The sequence below is a fragment of the Eucyclogobius newberryi genome, unplaced genomic scaffold, assembly GCF_026437365.1.
Source record: "Eucyclogobius newberryi isolate DKJ021-1_F unplaced genomic scaffold, fEucNew1.0.hap1 SCAF_20, whole genome shotgun sequence".
Taxonomy (NCBI): domain Eukaryota; kingdom Metazoa; phylum Chordata; class Actinopteri; order Gobiiformes; family Gobiidae; genus Eucyclogobius; species Eucyclogobius newberryi.
Genome location: NW_027315835.1, coordinates 8,111,411 through 8,134,273, shown reverse-complemented (window position 1 = coordinate 8,134,273; position 22,863 = coordinate 8,111,411). Strand labels below are relative to the sequence as shown.

General features: G+C 41.9%; 2 protein-coding genes across 2 annotated transcripts; one reads left to right on the top strand and one right to left on the bottom strand.

The window, feature by feature from the left end:
- Positions 1-804: 804 nt before the first annotated feature.
- On the bottom strand, positions 805-8,875 carry gch2 (GTP cyclohydrolase 2). The gene is made up of 6 exons (XM_072456757.1): positions 8,570-8,875; positions 6,988-7,097; positions 5,460-5,515; positions 3,908-3,939; positions 2,093-2,177; positions 805-1,270 (listed from the first exon to the last, which is right to left on the bottom strand). The coding sequence occupies exons 1-6, from the start codon at positions 8,844-8,846 to the stop codon at positions 1,144-1,146; spliced, it is 687 nt and encodes a 228-aa protein (XP_072312858.1). The 5' UTR covers positions 8,847-8,875; the 3' UTR covers positions 805-1,143.
- Positions 8,876-12,190: 3,315 nt separating this feature from the next.
- Positions 12,191-22,860, top strand: LOC140369425 (multidrug and toxin extrusion protein 1-like). Its single transcript, XM_072456775.1, has 15 exons — positions 12,191-12,201; positions 12,274-12,457; positions 13,073-13,174; positions 14,078-14,146; positions 14,978-15,126; positions 16,209-16,251; positions 16,762-16,806; positions 16,873-16,970; positions 17,816-17,913; positions 18,855-19,036; positions 19,990-20,098; positions 20,174-20,249; positions 21,162-21,231; positions 21,303-21,435; positions 22,517-22,860. The coding sequence occupies exons 1-15, from the start codon at positions 12,191-12,193 to the stop codon at positions 22,858-22,860; spliced, it is 1,713 nt and encodes a 570-aa protein (XP_072312876.1).
- Positions 22,861-22,863: the final 3 nt, after the last annotated feature.

Genomic DNA, 22,863 nt, shown 5'->3' with positions numbered 1-22,863 from the left:
TTAACCCTAACCCTGACCCTAACCCTGACCCTAACCTTAACCCTGACCCTAACCCTAACCCTAACCTTAACCCTAACCCTGACCCTAACCTCAACCCTAACCCTGACCCTAACCCTAACCCTAACCTTAACCCTAACCCTGACCCTAACCCTGACCCTAACCCTAACCCTAACCCTAACCCTAACCTTAACCCTAACCCTAACCCTGACCCTAACCCTGACCCTAACCTCAACCCTAACCCTGACCCTAACCCTAACCCTAACCCTAACCTTAACCCTAACCCTGACCCTAACCCTGACCCTAACCCTAACCCTAACCTCAACCCTAACCCTGACCCTAACCCTGACCCTAACCTCAACCCTAACCCTGACCCTAACCTTAACCCTAACCCTAACCCTAACCCTAACCTTAACCCTGACCCTGACCCTAACCCTAACCTCAACCCTAACCCTGACCCTAACCCTAACCTTAACCCTAACCCTGACCCTAACCCTGACCCTAACCTTAACCCTGACCCTAACCCTAACCCTAACCCTAACCTTAACCCTAACCCTGACCCTAACCCTGACCCTAACCTCAACCCTAACCCTGACCCTAATCCTAACCTTAACCCTAACCCTAACCCTGACCCTAACCTTAACCTTAACCTTAACCCTAACCCTGACCCTAACCTTAACCTTAACCCTAACCCTGACCCTAACCCTGACCCTAACCCTAACCCTAACCCTAACCTTAACCCTAACCCTGACCCTAACCCTGACCCTAACCTTAACCCTAACCCTAACCCTAACCTTAACCCAGCGCGGTCAAATAGCGCAGCAGTTTCAGGAGCCGCGGCACAAAATAGCCCAGCAGTTTTGGCCGCGCGCCGCGGCTCTGTGTAAACACTCCTGTGTAATTGGCCCACAGAAAAGTGAAATGGGCAGGTATAGATAGTGTCTATAAACTTCAAACGAACGCAGTGTAAAGTGCTTGTGAGTATCTTGACGAGGAAAGTTGCTGATTTGACCTCTAAACGATTGATTTCCTATTGAAAAACCTGTTTCAAATTACAGTCATATTCGTTTGGTTTGCAGGATCCTCGGGAGCCGCGTCGGTCTTCACGGAGGCGGTGGGAGGAGCGGACGCTGTGATTGGACAGGTTTAGGCTCGCGTCAGGGTCAGAAACTCCTCCCTCGTCTTCGGGTCCTCCAGGTACACGCCCAACATGGTGCTGGTCACCGTGCGGCTGTTGATCTTCTGCACGCCGCGCATCACCATGCACATGTGCCTGGCAACAGGAAAGTCACTATTATGCACGGTTTATTGTCCCTGAACCATTCTTTAATAGGCGTTTTGTACACATAACAGTACCAAGAACTAAGTCCCTGTAATCCCAGCTGAAACAGTGGCTGAAAGTACGTCTGACTGGGTTTGAAATTAGAACGTTTAAGCGTTTAAATACATTAGGAAAGCAAAAGTATTTTCCCTTTTGTGTTACTCCTTTTGAGCTCTGTAAAACTGCACATAAAACAGATTTGACAACATCTTCTAAACTGTGGCCGCTGTTCTTTTGGGACTAAACTACCAGGAACTGAAAAAGGTTCCTACAGCGCAAAGACCCCTCATGCCGTCAGGGGCAGCGGGCACTACCCAGGGACCAGATCTTGAGCTGGTCTTGATCAGGACGACTTTAGCTGGAAGTATTTACTCATTTGTTGCATGTTTTGGAGCCCGCCCGGACACAGAACGCCCCCCCACACCACCCGGGACTCGAACCCGAGACCCTCTCGAGTCGGACTCTCACACTCAGCCACCGCATGGACATTTTACTTGTATTACGGGTTAAACAATCTCTAAAACCTAATCTAAGTTTAACAAACACAGACGCAGTTATGTATAAAACAGAGCTAATTCACAAAACCAACAGTTACCACGACGATTCTGATGTGTTGACAAGGACAAACAGACAAACAAAGGCGACAACAACAACAACAACAACAGTCACTCTAAACATCCGCTGTGATCTGTTGTGCATGTAAATGCCAAAAATCAGATCTAATCATGGTCTTATCCGCTCATTCTGTCCAGTTTGTGTTGCGCTTGTACTCACGCCGCTTCTATGACGACGGCCACGCCCAGCGGCTGCAGCGCCTCCCAAATCCCCATGGCGATCTGCTTGGTCAGACGCTCTTGCACTAAACGGAAGACAAAAGGACATTTACACCTCACCGTACTGACCGTGTATTTAAGTGTAGCGCATCAGAAGTGCATCAGCGTTTCACAGTTTTACAGAGATTTTTGTTGATTTAAAGAGATTTTTGTTGATTTAAAGAGATTTTTGTGAGTTCTAATGTTTCTTTTGTTGAAATCAAATGTGCCAGGACTAAAAGTGATAAACCAAGTCTAAATATGGAACTGAACCAGAGTCAAATATGATCTTTCTTTATAATTAAGATAAGATAAGATAAGATAAGATATTCCTTTATTGTCCCACATGGGGAAATTTCATTGGTGCAACGCAGGTAGATACAGAGGTAGATACAGAAGAACAGATCACTTATAGGAAGTCTGAAAAACACTTAGTAGAAGATCTCCTATAAATAAATAAAAACTCCCATAGACAAATAAATAAATAAATACCATTGCATGTGATCCCAACAGTAATTGCACATGAATATGTGTCACGACAGCACATAGATTGCACATGAATTTCACAGTAATTGCACATGAATTGCACATGAATTTCACAGTAATTGCACATACGACAGAATTGCACATCAGTATTAGGTTAGGTCAGTATTGCGCCGGGATAACGTGACGATCTCCGGGTAAGACGACTGTTCTCCGCAGTTTCATGAGTTCCTCCTTTGTGGAAACGCGGTACGGCGCCGGCCGGGGGGCGTGGCCGGAGCCGGGGGGCGTGGCCGGAGCCGGGGGGCGTGGCCGGAGCCGGGGGGCGGGGCCGGAGCCGGGGGGCGGGGCCGGAGCCGGGGGGCGGAGCCGGGGGACTCAGAGCCAAGACACATCGCAACGACACGACGAAAACACTCAATCCAGCCGAATAAAGTCAAAACAAGTTAATTTAAAGCGATTCCAGTGCGTGTCCCGATCGTTCGTGAAGTTCCTCTTTCATATAAACGTGTATATAAACGTGTACCGACGACACGCCGTACTTTAGCGCGGCCGGAGGGCGCGGGGGGGCTGGTGGGCTCGCTCCCTATCGTACAGTAAAATAGAAAAAATATACTAACTATATTTACAAAATATAGGAGATAAAGCACAATAAGTGTGAGAAAGAAGAGAGAGCGTTTACACCGGGCTGCCAGCTGTACCAGCGCCTTATGACGTAATTATAGTTATTTAAGAAAATAAACTTAAATTTAACCTAAATATACAGCCTAAAAAATGTTCATAAATCTCATAAATTAGTTTTAGAAGAAAATACATTTTACACAATATTTTACACTGTGAATCTTGACCTAAAATATTTGTAGGTCATATTATTGTATTTATTTATATGCATTTTATTCAACTTTATACATTGTTTTTTTTATTTGACACATCTTTTGCCATTTTTGCAGCGTAATATGCATTTCTTTTTATTTAATTCAAGATAGAATAAGACAATTACAAAATAGTATCATAATTAACAAAGTGATTCATCTGTTTTCAATGAATTAAATTTGAAAACAGATTATAATGTAATTCAAAAATAATGTAATTTCAATGGAAACGTTAAGCACAAGCTGAAAACAGGGATAAATAACTATAATATTGCTCTTTTTTTTGCTCCTTTTGCATGACCCTGTCGCTGTCGTTGATATTTTACAAAGTAAATTAATAATTAGGCCTGGATAATATTTACTCTGGACTTTAAACTAAACTGAATCTTCCCTAAACTATAACAGCCACATCTAAAACTCACCTTGAAGTCTGCGGCTGTAGATTTCCACAATCCTAGAAACAAAAATCAAGGTTAATTCAACCGTAATTGGAATAACGATCCCTCGATTACAGACACGACCCGGCCCGACTCTTTAGCCAGTTATTAATATCGCTTACGTCTGCAAAAAATGCAAAGTTTGCCTGGAAAAAAAAAGAGAAAAAGCCCCTGGACTCGCGCGTTGTTTTAGCGCTGTGAGTTCAGGCTGATATTTTAGTAAAGACCGGAGGAAAGGTCATTCCCACAGTCGTGAAGGGATGTTCTCACGACGAGGTTTGGACTCTCGTGGACCGTGATCAGACCCTAAGCCTCAGGGCCAACGCGCCGAGATAACAGAAGAACGCGGCGGACCGGCAGTAACCGCGCAGGCATTTACCACGCCCGGGCGGGGGGCGGGTGTCGCTCTGCACGGGGCCCATGCCAGGCGCCGCAGGGGCTCCAAGATGAGGGGAAATGTCATCGTTATGGCCCGTTTGTGTGCGTTATCTGGACGATGTGCTTTTAAGGCGCTCCCAACAGGTCGGATGACTCGTTGGACTGAAATGTGGTTAAAATATGTTTAGAATTGTGCTCAAAATGATAAAAAAATAGCACATTTTTTGGGGTTTATAATTTCGCTTCCTGTTTGTAATTGATGACAGCACACAAGGAAATTACCCAGCAAACACTGGGCCAAAACTGTCACTTTTTTTTGTTGTTGTGACAAATACAAATATAATAATAATAATATATTTTGTTGAATTAATGTTAAGAGTCAAAAAAGTTGTTTTTTTGTATTATTTATGCATAAACTTTGACTGGAATGAGTGTCCTTAGTGTGATGTCACTTCCTGTCACTTTCATTATTATTACTTTGATGCAATTGTTTCGCAGTATGGCATTTAACGTATTCATTTCCATAGACCCAGGTCAGGTCACAGGTCAGCTCTGTGGAGAGGCGGCACCGCTCGGAGTAAGAACGCATGCTTTACGAGGAGGTATTTTTGAGCTATAAAAATGCACGCGATTGAATAAAGGCAGGAAATCGATGCTGTAAGTTTGATGCTAATATGAGGTCAAAGCATCTACATCTCCATGGAGACAAGAAGGTTACAAAATGGTAGACAATTTTAAATAACAATGGACAAAATGGGACAATTATTCAGAAATGAATATGCTCTAATTCCTCTTTTTTATTGTTGTTGTTGTTGAATTATGTTCAAATAAATTATAAAAAAATAGCAAAAAAAATAAATGGTTTAACGTAGTTACACTGGATCATTATTTAGAAGTTGTAAAATTAACTCAAGTGAAATGAATACTTTGTCTTTTAAATGCAACTCTGTAAGAAATGAATGAGCAAACACTATTGTAAGAAGCTAATTAAAGTGGATTGTGCATGATACATCCCCTTTAAGTGATATAATGTAAACGACAGTGAGGAATGAACTGTTTACAAGTGGAAACTTTAGGTTTCTTTAGGTTTTGCTGCGCTGGACTTGAGCTGTAATGTAGATATGTGATGTAGATATGTAAATGTGTAAATGTACATTACCTGGCCAGTTTGCTGAGTCCAACCACTTTTCTGTTTGGGATGTATCCAATGTGAACCTGGAAAAGGGACAACAGAAGCGTGTGAGGGCGTGTGAGGGCGTGTGAGGGCGTGTGAGGGCGTGTGAGGGCGTGTGAGGGCGTGTGAAGGCGTGTGAGGACGTGTGAGGACGTGTGAGGGCGTGTGAAGGCGTGTGAGGACGTGTGAGGGCGTGTGAGGGCGTGTGAGAGCGTGTGAGGGTGTGTGAGGGCCTGTAAGGGCCTGTGAGGGCGTGTGAGGGCGTGTGAGGGTGTGTGAGGGCGTGTGAGGGCGTGTGAGGGCGTGTGAAGGCGTGTGAGGACGTGTGAGGACGTGTGAGGGCGTGTGAAGGCGTGTGAGGACGTGTGAGGGCGTGTGAGGGCGTGTGAGAGCGTGTGAGGGTGTGTGAGGGCCTGTGAGGGCGTGTGAGGACGTGTGAGGGCGTGTGAGGGCGTGTGAGGGCGTGTAAGGGCCTGTGAGGGCGTGTGAGGGCGTGTGAGAGCGTGTGAGAGCGTGTGAGGGCGTGTGAGGGCGTGTGAGGGCGTGTGAGGGCGTGTGAGGGCGTGTGAGGGCGTGTGAGGGCGTGTGAGAGCGTGTGAGGGCGTGTGAGAGCGTGTGAGGGCGTGTGAGGGCGTGTGAGGGCGTGTGAGGGCGTGTGAGAGCGTGTGAGGGCGTGTGAGGGCGTGTGAGGGCGTGTGAGGGCGTGTGAGGGCGTGTGAGGGCGTGTGAGAGCGTGTGAGGGCGTGTGAGGGCGTGTGAGGGCGTGTGAGGGCGTGTGAGAGCGTGTGAGGGCGTGTGAGGGCCTGTGAGGGCCTGTGAGGGCGTGTGAGGGCGTGTTCGAGCGCAAAAAGCGCGTTTTGTCAAGTTTTCTTCAATATAGATTTAATTCTAGTGACAAAACTCAATTAATTATGTGATTTGGATTTAAATATTGGAAACTCAACATAAATGTCTACTATTCACTCAAAAAACCTAATATTTCATGTATCTATTAAACATAAAACAAACAAAAAGAAATTACAATGTGGCCCTGATTGAATACAGTGTCACCTTTACCATTTCATTATTTTATGTTGCGCCGAGGTCAGTAATTTGGATTTTAAGACGATTGATTTTAAGATTACGTTCAAAAGTGACATTCCTTTAAGTAGATTTAACATTCCTTTTGTTTTTCCTTCTGTTTTTGAGTAAAAATAAATAGTCTTTCCCCACCAAAGACTAAAATGCTCTGTAAACTCTAAAGCGGCACAGCTAAAAATAATCTAAATACAATAAATCAACAATAAATGAATGATTATTAAATACATTTTAGGAGCAAATTGTTGTTTAGTACAATAACAGAAATTTTATGTTTCTGAAATTGAGTTTAAATAACCTACATCACTATTTTACGTTGATCCAAAGCAATTCACGATTTTAAGACTATTTGTTTAACGTTTTACATTCATTTATAGACACAATAACACACAACTGGGACATATTTCTTGTACATAAACTCAATAAATTGTCTTACTCTGCCAAAGAAAGGCACCAGGTGATGCTCGCAGAGGGAAAACATGTCGATATCCTTCACGATCACCATTTCGTTGTGGTCCTCGTCGAAAATAGCGTCATTTAAGATGTCTGGAAAACACCAAACAAATCCATAAATCAATCTGAGCAACGAGCAGCGGCGAGACCAAGCCACGAACACGGCGCACATAATTCAGAGTGATTCATTCATTGGTTCTTCCGCTGGCGGGCTAATGCGGCTTCGATTTGTTTGCTTGAGGTCAACGTCTACATTTTGAACACGTCCAGGAGCTTTAACGTTTAATAAGACGAGACAGAAATATTAACAGTAAAACACATAATACACTGGGAAATAGATAACACACTGCCTGTCCAAATATAACAATCGCCACAGAAAGAGAATGTCACGCCTTTGAATATTTCGTAGTTTTTAGCTTTGATTGCGGCGCACATTTGAGACGCATGTTCCATTACCACGGGATTTGTCTTTCCATGTTGTTGTTTCAGATCTGAGAATTCACTCTTTTTTTTTTTGGACAGGCTGTGCACAACAAGACGGCATTACATAAGTGGAAAAAATACATTATCTACATGTAATCGCAACCGTTCAAAGCGTGATTTTGATTCGATTGGGGAAATGGGATTACACTCAGCTCAAGAGTGTCCGTTTGGCACATGGGCTCAAACATTCACTTTAGGAGATTTCCTCTTAAAAGCAGTGAAGGAATCAAGATTCTCTCTCTAGATGCTTGACTGAAGGACAAAGCAACAAGAAGACGGGCTAAAACAGAATAAATGCAGCTTAAAGGACACGACTACGATGTTACAATGACGTTTTCTCTCATTCATGAACCTGTCTAAGTATGCCGAGATGTAGATGACCATTAGGAATGTTCATCTTGCACGCTAGAATATCAGACAGACAATAAGATCTGATATATTATGTAAATATACTTTGACATGTCCTGATGGAAACTGTCAAAACATGTTATTATAAGGTAAAACACAAACCAGTTCCATTGTTTCCCAGGCCATTATTTGACACTATTGACAACTCAACATTCCCTGAACATTTGAAAAAGAAAAATATATTTTTTCAAAGCCGCCTCAGTGTTAGTGAGGTTTCCAAAGCTTTCATATAATCCCATCTAATCACAGAGAAACACAGTGTAGAGATTTGAAAAATGCTGTTTAAACTCAGCATTTAACAACTGTGTAACGGGAAAAGACTGAAATATTGACTTCTAAACTGAACTGTTGCAGGACAATAAGAGTGGGCTGTATTTCACTGTTTATTTTACTTCCAACTGTCATTGCAATAATTCCAATTGTCATATCATTTAAACTGCAACATCCTACATCCTGCAGCCTGACTCCGGACAAAACCTGTGGCGTGTCTTGCCAAAGGACACAACAGCACTGGGCCTGCACTTCACCAGCAGCAGCAGCAGCAGCAGCAGGAATTTAGTGTAGAATCGTGGATTACTTGACTCACAACACGGAGAGCAGGGTCTTAAATCCTAAACCTGACGCGTCCCTGGCCCCCGCACCCGCTCCGCACGGGCCCCCCGCGCGTGACTCACCGTAGATGGTCTCGTGGTAGCCCTTGGTGAGGAACTGCATGGCCTTGGCGGCTCGCAGCGGGGTCCGGAGCAGCCCCTCCCGGTCCGCGTCCTCGCCGAGCTCGCGGAGGATGCACGTGTACGCCGCCTCGATGGCCGGCAGCCGCGACTTGTCCTCGTTCTCCTTGCGGGACGTCTCGTGGCTGCGGCGCACGGCGGACTTTTTGGTGTCGATGATGAGGTCGCCGAAGCCGTTGTTGAGGTGGACGTCCACGGTCTCGTTGCAGTGGCCGTTCATGTCGAGAGCGCGTCTGTGGGTTTGATTTGTGGCGTGAGGAGAGAAGTGACGTTGGTGCGTGAGGAGCGGGTCGGGACGCTGAGGGGTCAGTGGTCGGGATGCTCAGTGTTTGGGATGCCGGGAGGATGCTGAGTGGCCGGGAGGATGCTGAGTGGCCGGGAGGATGCTGAGTGGCCGGGAGGATGCTGAGTGGTCGTGGCAGTGGCGCGCGCCGCCTTTATAGCGCTCGCCGCAGCCTCGTGCGCGTCAGAGCCCCGCGTGTGACGTCACCGGAGTTAAACATCAGCTGGGTCAGGCCGAAGCGGGCGTGATTCTCTTTCATGATCTGCACTCTTCATTTGTCTAATGCAGCTGTGTCGAACTGTTGAAGCGCGTGACCCCACGTGGGGCTCCTGTACATAGTTATGAATTAGGCCCATATCATATGCAAAGTTCAAGGCAAAGTTTTGATGTCATATGAATTATATATAATATATGGTATGTTCTCATGTAGGCTATTGTACTGTGGTTGAAAGTACATTTATTTGAGTAACTTGAAGAAATTGTACTTTTCCAAGTACTTTTTGGAAACCATACGTATTAATTGTGTAATGCATAGTTAGAAGTTCCTCTTCCCACTGTGAGTAAACCTACAACTTACTAGCAAAAGTTTTATGTTGATAATATGAAATTATTTGAACGTTTGTGTTTCTTGCACCACTTCATCAGATGATGTATGATATGATATGATTACAATTTCAAATTATTTGTGTCTATCCTTTGAAATTTCCAGATTTTGTTCATTATTTAATATTTTGAAATTACATATATAATACATATACATATATAATGTTGATGATCTTACACTGAACTGTGTACTTTTCCTCATGGGGGTGTTATTTTGAAGCACTTTAATTGTGACGAAAGGTTTTGAGTTGAAGCAAACTAGGCAAAAATATGTATAAAATGACTGGAAAAATTATGAAATCAATTTGATTGCTTCTGCTGACCAAAGATAAGCACAATTCTTCAAGATCATTACATAATCTGCGGTGGACAGAGCCGTGACCCCACTGAAGCTCAGCGGGCAGATGCAGGCATAAACAGAAGGTTCTCCTGAGCCTCCTGGACCATGTTCTCCAGCTCCGACCACATGAAGAGGGCAGGATGTGTCCTCAGAAGCCTCAGAAGCCTCAGCAGACACAGCAGCAAATTGTGGGGACACGGAGTCTGGCCTCACATTTCAGGCTCATTTACTTTAACAGTCTGTGTTTTGTCCCACAGGCAGGAGCAACGTCCCTGAAAGTCTTTTTTCCTTGATACGATGCAACTGAGATCTCACTTGATTAATACTTGATCTGGTGTTCAGCATAGATAATAATGATTTAAAAAATGAGAGCCTTAAAATCAAACCAAAGGCAGCGGGGATGTTGTCACACATCCAATGATTGCCATCTTACTTTAGAGTATAATTCAGAGTGTTCTGTTATCCATCTCCAGACACTTTGTGCAAAATGATAAATTTCAGAAAAATGTTTTAAGACCGTTGCCGAACAATGCATAATAACACCATGATCCTGCACTTTTTATTTCAATAGAAGAATAACATTTCATCTGTTCTTCAACTTTGGAACGATCTCGCTCTCTTCCTGCGTACTTTGGATTCTGTGGATGTCTTTAAAAAGCATGTAAATAGTCTAAAAAGCATCTTAATAGTCTAAAAAGCATTTAAATACTCTAAAAAGCATTTAAATACTCTAAATACAAGTATTTTCGCCTCAGTGGCAAAGCTCAAATTTGTATGGACATTGTTGCATATTTTATTGTATTTTAATTATATTGTTTATTACTATGTGAAGCACTTTGTGACTCCATGAAAATAAAGATGAGTTAATAAAGTTATTACAATCTGACTTTGAGATTATTTGTCAGCTCTTGTGCGTGTTTGTTGAAAGAGAGTTTATCATTACCAGATGCCAAAGTATGTGTACTTGTGTACTTGTTCAGTCATAATACTCTCGAGCATAAGAATACATCAGCACGGTACTCTTCAAAGTCTGTTTCATTTTTCATAAAACCTGAATTATTACAATTTATCTTGACAAGAGCATGACCAGGACAAACGGAGCTTTTGTGGAGAATTTGCTGTAAACAAAAACCTCCTTTCAAAACCCGGAAGTGTTAACGACATGAATGAATCAAAGTAGAGCTGCTCCTTTATGACCACAATTATCATCTATTTTATCCGTTTTATAATTTAAATTAAATTTCTGCACTGTCAAAATTAACTTGGAAATAATAATAATAATAAATAATAAATATATAAATAAATAAATAACAAATAATATATTAATAATAAATAAATAATAAATAATAAATAATAAATAATAAATAATAAATAATAAATAATAAATAATAAATAATAAATAATAAATAATAAATAATAATATTCTCCTAAATTCAGTTAAATGCAAATAATGCATTATGGCATGACAACTGCATACATTTAGTTTTACTTGAATTCATTAACAATTTTAATATTATTAAGTTATTCAAATCAAGTTTTATTAGATGGAGTGAAAATCCACTTGAATATTTTTGCACAAGTGATTCTGAAAACAAGTAGATGCCACTTTGTTTTAGATTATAGAGCAGTTTAGTCTTTATTTGAAGGGACTTTGAGCTTTAAACAAAGTCTGGAAACACAGGGAAAAGACAATAGTCGTGGAGAGAGGCAGAAGTGAAGAGCGTTTGAGAAAGTGTTTGATTCAGGCCTTGATTTAGCCTAATTAAATCTGACTGACACCTTTACAGAGGCCTATTAAACATATTTTGTTTAACTCAATGTTTTAACAAATAGTTTGACATAAGAAGGTGGAGATACATCGCATTTTGCAGAGATACTCCTCTTTCATCTAATGCAGGTGCTGCCCAGACTTTTTATGCAACTTTTCAATGTACTTTATGTTGCATCCAGGCACTTCTCCAATCCCAAACGTCTGTCACTGTGACGTGAACAGAGATGGAAGAAGACCCTCAGCAGGAGCTTAACTAAAGGTGTCCCAAGAGTCTTATCAAACACACATCAAATGGGGACTGAAATGGACAAAAAAAACTATCAGGAACTAAAAAAGGTTCCTACAGTGTAAAACCCCCTCATTACGTTTATTATGGGTTAAACAATCTCTAAACCTAATATAGTTACATATGTGGTTATAATAAAGCAGGACTCATTCACAAATCAATTCTGATGTGAGTAATCTGATTTCTCTCTGATCGTGCTCTCTCCTGTTTATCTTCAGACAAACATTTAAACACATGTTTTGCCAGATTGAACCGGCCTCTGAGGGGGCGGGGCATGCGTGATGGGACACCTGTGCGCCGTGATTATCTGATAGGATTGTGATTATCCTCAGGTTTGATCAAAGTGACGCGCTGTGGCTCTCAGAGGGTCCGAGCTGCAGATTATGGCCGAGACGAGGAGCGCTGATGAGGCGGGGCCCGGGACCACGACCACGAACGGGACCGGGAGCACCGGAGCGCAGGCCGTACAGACCGTTGCCCCGGGGCTGTGCTTCTCAGCCGCGCACTGGGATGAGCTCGTGGATCTGTTGAGACTGGCTGGACCAGTGGTGAGAAGCTGGAGTCACTTTGAATGTCACTTACAGATATTTGCCTCATCTCTTATTGGTTGATCATCACATTCTGAGTCAGAGCCCTGAGTCGTGTCTGCAGAAGAACCAGGAGGCCTAACTTTTTTTAAACCACCAGATGGCGCAATAGAGTGCACAAACACTGTCAATACTGTGTCAACACAAAAATGTTTAACACACACTTTAACACGGTGCTATTCAACATAAGGCCCGGGGGCCAAATCAGGCCCTCCAAGTGATTTTATCTGGCCCTTGACCCATCTTCCAAATGAAAAGATAAAATAAAAAAAAAAAACCTTGTTTACTGGTTTAATGCTGAGTTGGCATCTGGTTTGGCCTTGGTTTAGTTCCTGTTTAATTCTTCTTTAGACTTGTTTTAATTCTGGGTTAGCACTAGTTTAGACCTGGTTGGTAAGTTTCCTCTGGACACTTCGGTTTCCCACCTCAACCCGCAGAAGGTAAAATCCTCCAGATAAGATCACGTTAGTTAAAGCCTTTCTCCATGGAATCTATATATTTGTTCACCATAAACTATATAGTATTGAACTGTACTAAGTATTATGCAATGAAATGTGTTTCTCTTGTTCTTCTCAGACAATCTCCCAGTCGATGGTCTTTTTGATCGGTTTTGTCAGTGCAGCGTTTTGTGGTCACCTGGGGAAAACAGAACTTGCAAGTGTGGCTTTGGCTAATGCGGTAAGAGTCATTTTGTATCAAGTTGTAGAAGTATATCAGTTTAGAATGAATATAGGCTGCATATTTGTGAAGTTCATTATATTAACTAATGACTCTGAATAATGTTTTTATTGCGTGCCTTTTGTGTTGCTGTAACCTTTAGTGCAGTGGCTGTTTAGTCTCGCCCACACTGAAGTATTGTAATGTTGTCCTTGGGGTGAACTAGTTTTTGTATTAAAAGTGTTGCACAGTTTAAAATTAACAGGAATTTTGTCCTGACTAAACGGCCACTGCACAAGAGGCTTTATCAACTCAGAAGACACTGGAGTTCAGGACCACAGAGCGCCGTGCATCTTCATCTTAAAGCCACAAACTACTCCTTTGAAGACAGTGAGGTGAAGACTCTCAGCAGGAGAAAAGATGGTTTGAATGAGGAGTTGAGAGGCCATTTTTGTTTATTAAAAAAAAAACAACTATGATAAAATAATCCCTCTTTAAACAGAAATGGAGGTTTAAGGTTAAATTTTCCAGTAATATACAACAGCACTATGAAGTCATGGGGCGGGAACAGCTCGGGCCAATCAATTGCAAATCAGTAACCCATCAGTGATGAGGGCGCTGCAGCCAACTAACAATAGGATTCCTCTGGCCATTACAGGGCTGTTGGGGCAACAATATGATTAGTTTCAGGGGAAACTTAAAACAGTGCAAATTGATAAACATAACAGGCTATTATCAGGAGGCTGCAGATTGAGAATAACATTTTGGAGGAAAGTCAAAACGTCTTTCAAAGAGTCCAGATGACCACAACTGAATCTCTTTTTACGGTTTCATTGTAAATGTACATTTTGAATGTTCAGCTCCCAGATCTGTATTCAATCTGGATCTTTTCATATATTTTTAATACTTTATAACTTTTCTCAGGTGGTGAATGTCAGTGGCATTGTGATTGGCACAGGTTTGTCTCTGACCTGTGATACGCTCATATCCCAGGTAAAAACATTCTTCTGTCCCTGACTCTTTACATTACATTTACATTTTCACAAGGAACATTCAATCCCTCTCAGCCAATTGAATTAAAATGTTTTGCCATAATTTATGCATGATTTCTGGTAGCATACTTTTGGTTGCGGCTATTTGAATTTAACTGAATTTAGGAGAATCTTATTATTATTTAGTATTAGTGTTGATTTTGACAGTGCAGAAATCTAATTTAAACTATAAAAGAGATAAAATAGATGATAAGTGTGGTCAAAATGGAGCAGCTCTACTTTGATTCATGTCGTTAACGGGTTTTGAAAGGAGGTTTTTAACATAATTCTCCACAAAAGCTCCGTTTGTCCTGGTCATGCTCTTGTCAAGATAAATTGTAATAATTCCGGTTTTATGAAAAATGAAACAGACTTTGAAGAGTACCGTATTTTCCGGACTATAAGTCGCACCTTATTTTATAGTTTTGGCCGACTTATATTTATACTTATATACTCATACTCCGGAGCGACTTATATGTGATATTATTTGTTATTTTCACACTTGCAACTGCATTTCAGACTCCAGAGCAACTTATATATGTTTTTTCAATCTCTACTATGCATTTTTTGGCTGGTGCGACTTATAGTCCGGAAATACGGTAGTAAAGTATTAGACATTGGGAACAGAATGCTAAAATGTCACTGTTGGACATGGTGCCAATACCGTAATTGTAAACTTAAGTCTCACGATATTGTGCAGAGGATAAAATACTTCGTAGGCCGCGACCTCTACATTTCCTGTCATCGACCTTAAAGCTTAACGCACACATGAACACATTTTTGTCCCGCTCAGACGTACGGCAGCGGTAACGTGAAGCGCGTGGGCGTCATCCTGCAGAGGGGCGTGCTCATCCTGCTGCTGGCCTGCTTCCCCTGCTGGGCGTGCCTCATCAACACCGAGCCCGCGCTGCTCCTCGTCCAGCAGAGTCACGACGTGGCCAGGTCTGACCCGACACAGCGGGGCGTCGCCGGGGTCATTCGCTTCATCGATAACTGTGGTTTTTTGCAAGTCGAAACGTAATCGAAGGAGCTGAAATGTGACGCTCGTGGTCGTTTTTAGAAGGAAAGATCGAGCAGTTTCAATCCAATGTTGGTCAGAAAGTTTGATTTGACAAAGCTGGTCACAGATCGACGAATACAGTTTATACAGTTTATTTAAGATAAGATAATCCTTTATTGACCACACATGGGGAAATTTCGGTGTTGCAACGCAGTAGATAGAGGGAAAGGACAAAAAAAACACTCTTAATAGAAGAACTCTTATAAAAAAACAAAACTCTTAACAAAACTCATATCTTAATAGGGAATGGAGGAAAAAAATATATATATATATATAAATATTAAAATAAAATTAATAAAAAAAAATGATATAATAATAATACTAATAATAATACTAATAATAATAATAATAATAATAATAATAATGTGTCGGCCGCTAAACTCTGCCGATATTTTTGGGCCGATTTTGGATTTTTTTCCCCTCCAATTGACATAATTTCAAAATGCTACAAACTCTGCCATGAACGACTTTTATTACAAACTGTATAAACACAGTGTAGTTGCATTCTGCAGTTTCCCTCTTCACACTAAAGGGTTCAAATAAAATGTTGTGGATGCTTTAGGCAGCAGATGGACTAAAACAAAATATAGATATTGCGAGATCAACTGGTATTAGACGACGGGGAATGAAGGAAAATTAAGGATTTTGCTGTTTGGTCATGATGTCAATTATTGTATATAATGTTAAAATAATGCAATAACTACTGACGTCTTTACGCTTCAATATTGCAGTTAATGTCAAACACGGGAGAACTTGGTATATCAGTGTGTTCTTGGTTAATCTAATGGACAGTGAAAAGGACTTGTAACTCTAATGATATTGTGACATCCCTGTGATGTCGTACGAGATCATTATCATGGCTTTTCCAACGTTGACTATTTTACATTCTACAGCTTCATCTAATGTGTGTTTGTATTTAAAATTGCCAAATGATAACCAGTTTTTCTTTTCTTTTACTTTGTAGCCTTGCTCAGCTTTATGTCAATATCTTCATGCCAGCTTTACCGGTAAGAGAATGGCTTTTGTTTTTTATTTATTGAATTAACATTTTAATACACTTTGACTCCTACTTGAACAATACATTTTTAGGGTAACGGTTCATTAAAAGTGCAAACGTTTGTCTTTCCCCACTCGTTCAGATATAATTTAGTTTGTTTCAATAAAAAGTGTTGCATTTTCAACAAAAAAAGTTTGAAAAATGCTGCTCTTGTAGTTTTTGGAACCACTACTCAAAAGTTATTGTACTCAAAAGTACAATACTTTTGAGTACATATTTTGGCGACTTTACCCACATCTGTGCATAGTCTACATAAAAGCCTTCTTTATTGGTGAAAAAGCATTCTACATTTATGAGTTTGTAAAGTAAGTAAACTGTTATAGAACTACAACAGGTTCTAAATAAACAACTCTAATTTTATTTTTCATGTAACAGTTTTTATATAATTTTTTTGATGATGCAAGTGTGGCTCCAGCTCTTAATGCCCCTTTACTACTTAAACGACCTGTTATATTTCTAGGCTGCTTTTATGTTTCAACTACAAGGACGATATCTACAAAACCAGGTGATGGCTCAACTCTTATGACTCAAAAATGGTCAAGAATATTTTTTATTCTAGTGTCGTTCACAGGGAATCATTTGGCCTCAAGTCATAACCGGAGTCATATGCAACCTCTTGAACGCCGTCATCAACTACTTCCTGCTGTACTCCCTGAACCTGGGCGTCCCGTGAGTGTCTGTGTGTGCAGCTCTGTTGTGTGCAGCTCTGGTGTGTGCAGCTCTGGTGTGTGCAGCTCTGGTGTGTGCAGCTCTGGTGTGTGCAGCTCTGTTGTGTGCAGCTCTGGTGTGTGCAGCTCTGGTGTGTGCAGCTCTGTTGTGTGCAGCTCTGGTGTGTGCAGCTCTGGTGTGTGCAGCTCTGGTGTGTGCAGCTCTGTTGTGTGCAGCTCTGGTGTGTGCAGCTCTGGTGTGTGCAGCTCTGTTGTGTGCAGCTCTGGTGTGTGCAGCTCTGGTGTGTGCAGCTCTGTGTGTGCAGCTCTGTGGCTGCAGCAGCTCCCGTGGGGTGTGCAGCTCCCTTGACCATTCCTTGACAAATGAAGCATCACATTGACTCACAGATGCTAATTACTGAGGGTAGAAAATGTTTTTGGTTTGATTTTTTTTTCCCCCCATGATTGAATTAAAAATAAAATAAAATTTACGCTGATCTCTCCGGTTTTTCAAATCAAATTTACTGACGTCTCGACACTTAAATAGTAGTTATTTGAAAACGCAGGAGAAGTTTGTGCTTCAGAGTATTTTCTTGGTTAATCTAACATTGGCACTGCTCAATTAGCGAGTGGACAGTGAAAATAACTGTTTGTACTTCTTAACCTTGGTCGTCATAAAGCTTGAAATTTTGCCTAATTTTTTCTTTTACAAGCTTGGTCGTTTTCACTGTTCTGTTCAGTTGTGTCACAAAAAGTATCTTAAATACTTTGCAGTATTATAGTTTACTTCACTTTGCCTCCAATCTCTTCTATTCTAAAAACGGTCAAAGCATTTTAAACTGATTTATTTGTATTTTTCTCTTGCAGTGGGTCGGCAGCAGCCAATGCTGTCGCTCAGTATTTTCTAGCTGTGATCTTGTTTGTTTACATCGTGGCGAGAGGTCTGCACAAAGAAACGTGGTCAGGTGGGTCTAAAATCACAGGCCTGAGTTGCATTTGCTGACATTCTAAATAATTAATTAGAGTTCTGGTTGTGTTCATGGAAATATTGTTTTTCCTTGAATATTGGTGCAGGTCGAGCCAAAAGCAGACAAAAGGGTACAAAAGAGTGAATATGCTTTGCCAAAGTAGCTTCAGTTTCCTCAAATTTTCCACAGCACAAAATTAAACTTAAACTGTTAAGGCGACTTCTCCCACTTTTTTTACAAACTCTTCATGTTGACAGTCTGTTTTAATCCCTCTGTCGTCAGGATGCACGGTGTGAACTGGTCAAGTTTCAAGGGTGAACAGTTTGTTCCGACACATCCAGGACACTTCAGTCCTGACGGGGTCTGAAGTGTTACAGCCTCGATGAGCAGCCTCTGTTATGAGCTGATGCTGGTGTTCCTCCTTTTCAAACTGAGATCTAGAACAGTCTTTTTCCCAGATGTAAAAGTGAAGTGGTCTGGACCACCAAAGGGACGGCCGGCTCTAATCCCAAAAGAGCCATAGTAACGACTTACAAGTTTTCAGTCAATACAATGTTTTACAATTGGATAAAACCTCACAATGTATTGACTTAAACCAATCACAAATACCAGAACCTTGTCCGAACAGAAGATGTGGTGTGATGGTGGACATTTTCACTGTTAAATGATCGGAACCTTTAGAGTTTTCTGCCCCAAACCTTCAGATATTTTGGGTGTGTTCAGTTGTCATAAGTTGGTCCTAAATTGTGCCCATGTTAGTCCGAATGTGGACCTGAAAAGTGTGTTTGTGGCTGCAGTCCCAGTTCTGTGCAACAGCGAGTAAACATGGACGGAGCCTTAGTTTTTCAGAGATGCTTTATATTTTTCGACTCTTTAATTTGGTTATTCTTCCCGCTTTGGGCCTTGTCTGGGTTTCACCTCTCCTCCTCCTCCTCTAGGCTGGTCCCTGGACTGTCTGCGGGAGTGGGGGCCCTTCCTTCAGCTGGCGATCCCCAGTTTGCTGATGATGTGTCTGGAGTTCTGGGTGTTTGAAATGGGGGTGTTTTTGGCCGGGCTCATCAGCGAGGTGGAGCTGGGGGCGCAGTCTGTCGTTTATCAGCTCATCGCCATCGTCTTTGTGGTAAATATTGGGTGTTTGTCGCTCTGAGGTGATGGGGACCAAATGAGAAAAGCAATGGAAGGCGTAAAGTGGATCTGCATGAATCCAAAACCGGTACATTTTGTCAGAAGTACTTCTCTCCGTCCTGACCTTCTTGTTAATATTGTGCTATAACTCGCGTGTACTGCAGCTGATTCATTTCCCCTCAGAAATATCTGTCCGCCGCCTCTCTCCATTTTAGCCCAGAGCGGTGAAAACATGCACACCAAAAATCTGATCGTTATCTGAATTCTGGAGCGATCAGATTTTTGAAAGGTCATGTAAACGGTTGATTAAATCGGATTTATTTCTGATTGTTCAAATCTGTGCAGGTTCAGATGAGAACAGTTATGCAAAAATGGTAAAACTAATGTGGCCAAAATGAGAATTTAAATCTAATATATTAGGGGTTTTGATTATCGATTCTTTTTGAAAACGCACGTCACAAACTGATCTATTTCTGTATTATCTGACATATTGGAACTATAAGTTAAAGAGCATGAAACAATATTTTACATGCCACAATTTTGCAGTTGTATGGTTATGGTTTAAATTTTGTTTTATCATTTATTTTCATTCATATTTGTTCATGTAATTTATTTAGGATCAATATTATTTTGAGATTATTTTTATATTGTGAGTGAAAAGGAATTATGAACTTTAAATCATTATCTGCTCCATTACACAAAAAACAAAACCTTTTCAGTTCTAAACAAGGCATACAACTCATTTAAATGACATTAAACTTAAATAACAGCATTTATTCTGCGTAATATTTTACATTTCGTTTGAGGTTTTGATTTTACCATCAAGACCTTTCCATAGCTGACGCCTTTGACTGAAATATATTTTAAAAGGACCTTAAGTCTTTAAATAACCCAGGTTTAATTCATAACGACCATGATCAGATTTGCATATACTTGACTTCTTCGCAGATTCCTTTGGCGCTCTCTGCTGCCGCCAGTGTCCGGGTCGGGAACGCGCTTGGTGCCGGTAAAATTGATCAGGCAAAACTGTCCTCCAAAGTCCCCATCATCTGTGCATGTAATATACTTCGATTGCCAGAAGGTTTTCCATCTTTACGGACAAGTGACTTTCCTCTTTCTATCTGGTTGCTAGCGCTGTTGGGAAGCGTTGTTGGAGTGCTCATGATTCTTTTAAGGAATTACATTGGATACCTCTTCACTGAAGAACGGTGAGTCTGAACATTAGCTCTGCGGCTGTTTGATTGTGTTGTATTTTAAGTCTTTATATGACAGGTCAGACTTCACACTTCACTAAAACATACTGAACACTATTATATTTCAAGATTTGACCAAACATTTTGCCCATTTGTTCCCAGTTTGATCATTTATAATTGTACTTCCTGTTTGGACATGAGCAGCAGATGTGAGGCTGAGGTAATTCCATAACTATTGCCTTGCGACTGTACTGTAAACAAGAGCCAAAATCCATATAAAGTACACAATAGTTGAGATTTGACAAACGATAACATCAGAATGCCTTTATATAGTTGAATGATCGTTTAAACGCTCAGAAAAGCATAAGTTCAGTGTAAATTGTCTGTTTTTAATGGCACGTCGCCTTTTGATGACACGGATGGAGGGATTCTCTTTAAAAACATAAAATGACAAAAGCAAACATAAACAACAAAGACCAGAGAACTTAAGAAAAGTAAATAAAAATGGAAGATAAGGGAGGGAAAAGGGTATTAAATCAAAAATAAAAGTCTCACTAGGTCCATTGTTAGAAGTTGTCCATTTTCTTTGTCATGGCCTTCCTCTCAGCTGCCAGGAGTATGTCTATCCTGTCATCTGCAGCATGGGGGGGCTCTGGGCTTGTAGTTGGTGAGAAGCCGGAGCCGACTCCACACAGAGGCGGGATGTTGTTGTTGTTGAACTGCTGCCTCAGACGCATTATATCTTAGAATTTACTACAATATTTTTGCAACTCTGCAAACTGATTTATATGTTTGGCCCTGCCCTGGAAGTCCTTTTTATATACCTTTAGTCACCTAGTAATGGCTTTGTAATTAATCAAGGCTTATCATTTGTAGCATAAACATTATCTGTAACCTAATGACAGTGACAACTTATTCACTTTTAAGGGAAATAATCGAACGCGTCTCTGATGCTGCTCTGGTTTACGGTTTCATGCACGCCATCGATGCTGTGGCGGTAAGAATCAAAACTCATTTTGTGGACATTTTGTTATGAAAGTGAGTTACAAAGGTCTAAAAGTGTGACAGTGTGTGTCAGGAGGAGTCCTCAGAGGAGTCGGGAAACAGAAGATGGGAGCAGTGGGTAACTTGGTGGGATACTACCTCGTTGGAGTTCCTGTTGGCATCTCCTTAATGTTTGCTACAAAGCTGGGCATCGTGGGTGAGTCTGTCTGTGGGTGAGTCTGTCTGTGGGTGAGTCTGTCTGTGGGTGAGTCTGTCTGTGGGTGAGTCTGTCTGTGGGTGAGTCTGTCTGTGGGTGAGTCTGTCTGTGGGTGAGTCTGTCTGTGGGTGAGTCTGTCTGTGGGTGAGTCTGTCTGTGGGTGAGTCTGTCTGTGGGTGAGTCTGTCTGTGGGTGAGTCTGTCTGTGGGTGAGTCTGTCTGTGGGTGAGTCTGTCTGTGGGAGTCTGTCTGTGGGAGTCTGTCTGTGGGAGTCTGTCTGTGGGTGTCTGTGGGTGGTCTCTGTCTGTCTGCGGGTCGTCTCTGTGGGTCGTCTCTGTCTCTCTGTGGGTGGTCTCTGTCTGTCTGTGGGTGGTCTCTGTCTGTCTGTGGGTGGTCTCTGTCTGTCTGTGGGTGGTCTCTGTCTGTTGGTCGTCTCTGTCTGCGTCTGTGGCTCTCTGTCTGCGAGAAGCAAGTCACTCTTCTTTTGTTCAGGACTTGGACTCGGCATTACTGCTGCTGTGGTTTTACAGTCCGTCATCTTCATTGCCATCATTTACAGACTTGACTGGCAAAAGGCAGCTGAAGAGGCAAGTTCATACCTCTGTAGACTGTGTCTTATGTTCATACACGTTTAACACTCTCTCTTGTTCAGGCCCTCGTGAGAGCTGGCGTCCAGATCCAAGCTGAAGTGGAAATGTACAATATATGCAATGGTAAAAATTAGGGCTGTGGTCGACTAAAGACATGTCCGGACAATCGATGACTCGACTAAAGGGGCTGTGGCAAAACCTTTAAAAATCGTTCAGTTTGGTTCATATTTATCAAAAAACAAGAAAACCTCTTGTAAACAAAGAGAAAGTTTGAGTAACGGGTTTAATCTGTCTTACTACGTATAAATGCCCCCCATAAATGCCAACTTTTTCAGCTAAATTACTCAATACATTCTCATTTTTGATGCCCCATATAAATGTTTGACTAATGCTAATATTAATAATAATAATAATAATAATTCAATAACAGTTTTTAATCAAATATGTTTTTTGAGTTATACTTGAGTAAATGATGGCTTTTTATTTTGTCAGGGTCTAACGAAACCAACGTTGTGGAGAATGGCAACACTCCGGGCGACACTCCGGGCGACACTCCGGGCGACACTCCGGGCGACACTCCGGGCGACACTCCGGGCGACACTCCGGGCGACACTCCGGGCGACACTCCGGGCGACACTCCGGGCGACACTCCGGGCGACACTCCGGGCGACACTCCGCAAGTTTCACAAAGGCCCCAAGACGTCGAGGTCATAGTGGAACCCTCGCTGCCCCGAAGAACGCTGCTCATCCGACGTGGACTGGCTCTGGTTGCCATGGTGCTGCTTCTGTGTGCTGCTTTCGTCGCCAGGACTTACCTGCTTATACTGCTGAAATGAAGG

Excerpts from the sequence above, each read along its gene's own strand:
- gch2 (XM_072456757.1), bottom strand. The coding sequence starts at position 8,846 with ATGAACGGCCACTGCAACGAGACCGTGGACGTCCACCTCAACAACGGC. Across the intron at positions 5,516-6,987 it reads TGGTGCCTTTCTTTGGCAGA|GTTCACATTGGATACATCCC; the intron begins GTAAGACAATTT and ends TCCCTTTTCCAG. Across the intron at positions 3,940-5,459 it reads GGACTCAGCAAACTGGCCAG|GATTGTGGAAATCTACAGCC; the intron begins GTAATGTACATT and ends TTTTGTTTCTAG.
- LOC140369425 (XM_072456775.1), top strand. Across the intron at positions 17,914-18,854 it reads GCACAAAGAAACGTGGTCAG|GCTGGTCCCTGGACTGTCTG; the intron begins GTGGGTCTAAAA and ends CTCCTCCTCTAG. Across the intron at positions 19,037-19,989 it reads TCATCGCCATCGTCTTTGTG|ATTCCTTTGGCGCTCTCTGC; the intron begins GTAAATATTGGG and ends ACTTCTTCGCAG.